We start from the raw sequence: 2,699 nt of genomic DNA, 5'->3' as shown, positions 1-2,699 counted from the left end.
CCTTTGTTTGACAGAGATAGCTGGAGAGAGACAGGAGACGACATGCAGCAAAGGGCCGCAGGTCGGACTCGAACCCGGGCCGCTGCGTATATGGGTCGCCCATCTTTGGTGGTTTTTGACTGGACACGCGTACTAACTGGGATGACACAGGGTTTACTCCGAGGGGCTTCGGTTCGCCCACATTTTAAACTATAATGAAAGAAAAAAGTGGAAAAAAGAAAAAAGAGCGCTCACTGTGTTGGCGTGGGTTTTCCCCGAGTAGCTTCGGTTTCCTCCCACATTTTAAAAAATAAACAATTGAGCCCCCCCAAAATAAATAATCTAAAATAAAAACAAACAATATAACATAGAACAAACAATCCGTCTGATAAGAGTCTCACTATGAACTACTGGAAACAGTAAATGTTTTATACTTACATGTACTACTCCGAGCAGGTTGATCAGATCCAGCTGATGATGTGTAATAAAACACGTTGAAGCGTCTTTGTGGCGTTGAATTAAGATGTATTATCACCAAACTTCACTCGTCTGATGAGATATTCTCTACTTTTTTTCTTCTGTGTTAAATGTTTTACTGTTTAAGCTGGTTGTTTTTTCGTTTATCTGAATCTTTATGCTGCTGAGACAGGATTCCCTGGTAAAATAAAATAATTGGGAATTTTCCTTCTTATCCTTTAGTTGGAATTAAGTCAAGTGATTTTTTAAAACGCAAACAGGCCTAAAGGAAGCTGCTGTGACCCATTAAAGTGAAGCTAAAGTAATTCAGTTGACCCTCCGTGTGTCGGTGACATTAAAAGACATTTTAAAAGGAAAGAGTCACCATGTTGGAGGAGTGAGAATAACTGAACTCAGCTTCAACATTGGTCAGTACACTCTAAAGACAATGAAAAGTTATCATTATCAGTTATTTGTTGTCTGATTTCGATTTGCAGCTTTAATTGTTGTTAATATTATTGTTCAATTATTTAATACATTTCAGTTGCGAGTGGGTTTCCCTCCTTTGTAGGTAGCTAACAGCAGGAAACTCAGGATTGTATTCAAACCAAAGTCAGAAAACCCGATAATGCAAAAGTATCCAGTGACAAGAACCAAGAAAACAAAGAATAAATCCACAAAATGGACAAAGACAGGAAGTAAATCAAACCAAGGCTCAAGAAGAAACAGAGGAACAGGACATAAATAAATAAAATCCCAAACCTCACTGATTACTGTACGAACACACAACTTTATATCAGTGGAGCTGCCGTTAGCTTACTGCTAACGTAGCTGCCGTTAGCTTACATTTACAACATCCACCAACTGAAACAATTCAAATAAAAACACAAATAACGGCTGATTATTAGAAGTTGAGCTGTTTTCTTTTTCTCTGGTTTATTTCAGGGTCTGTTTTATATCCTATAATAACAGATAAACATTACACAATGTCATTAAATCTGTCCTTTTCCTTTATTTAATGTGTTCACAACCTGAAATCCAGTGACAGTAGAGTCTGAGTCGATCGCTCAGGTGAGACTGTTTGAGGAGGACGGTGATGAAGAGGTCGGAGCTGTTTGATCGCAGGTTTCAGTGGAGAAAATACACGACAGAAAAATAAATATTTAACATTACGTGAAGTTATTAATGTTTAATTAATGTTCATTTAATTACAAGTATTTTTTTGAAAGCGACAAAACGAAACACGAACGAGGTCTCGTGCCAGCTCGATTCTTCCGACTTCATTTGACTCCTCGGATCAAATTAGATGTTTTCATAAATGAATTAAACTGAAAAATGATCAAAATGTTCTGGAAAAGTGCAACAAAATTAACATCAGGTCATAATTTACAGGCTAAAGGAGGTCAGAAAATACAAATATTTAGTTTTATTAGGGCCCGAAAATCGGTATGTGTATTATGAATATCAAAAAAGACCGTAACCCCAAACTAAACAGGATTTGCAAGCAACTTTTATTATTTACAAATGTATGTCTGAGAATATATTTAAAAATTATAATTTTTCTGCATCTTATTTACATATTTACTTTTGTGGGCGGTAAACAAAATGTAGTTTTACTTTTACTGTAGTAAAAAGTTACTGCGAGACCCATCCTTAACAATCATCATACTAATTAATATTTTATTATTATTAATTAATTATAATTAATCATTATTATTATTTATTAATTAGTATGACTTGTATTTTATTCTTTATTTGTTCTTTTTATTTATGTATTTATTTTAATATTCTTATTATTAATTATTGTTATTATTATTATTAGTCTCCTGAAGGTTTTTCAGAATGAAGGTCTCCAATAATCTGCCTTTAAGGGTAAATGAATCCTGAATCCTCGTTCAGGGACCATAAACAGACACGTTGCTCTGCAGTCGTAGATTTTACTCACGGGACCAGAGAGATCTGGAGGTGGACGCCTCAGGTGACGAAGACGACGACGGGCTGATGAAGGTGTGGTTGATGGTGCTGACGGAGATGCCGTATTCTTCCACTTCAGCTCTCAGGGAGTCGAAGAAAGCCTGAACGGCGTGTTTAGAGGCTGCGTCTGTAAAATAAACAGATTAACACACATTTAAATATCTACTGACGGGCTAAACTCAGTGTTTCCTCTCTGGAGGGATGTATCTCTCTTTTTATTAATATCTGTAAAGAAAACTAAAGGACATTCTTATTTTTAAAGATTATATTATCATTTAAGAGACCTGAAC

General features: G+C 35.7%; 1 protein-coding gene across 1 annotated transcript in view; it reads right to left on the bottom strand.

The window, feature by feature from the left end:
* Window positions 1-2,699, bottom strand: part of LOC118323206 (dehydrogenase/reductase SDR family member 7C-B-like) — a gene marked incomplete at its 5' end in the record, with an annotated part of 8,530 nt that overhangs the window by 3,077 nt on the left and 2,754 nt on the right. Inside the window, 1 exon segment of the mRNA XM_035655141.1 lies at window positions 2,381-2,536. Coding sequence (XP_035511034.1) covers window positions 2,381-2,536 — 156 coding nt within the window.

Source organism: Morone saxatilis, unplaced genomic scaffold, assembly GCF_004916995.1.
Source record: "Morone saxatilis isolate NCDOM2014 unplaced genomic scaffold, NCSU_SB_2.0 Contig14, whole genome shotgun sequence".
NCBI lineage: Eukaryota > Metazoa > Chordata > Actinopteri > Moronidae > Morone > Morone saxatilis.
Note: the sequence above shows the minus strand (reverse complement) of the source record. Positions and strands in the feature narration are given on the sequence as shown.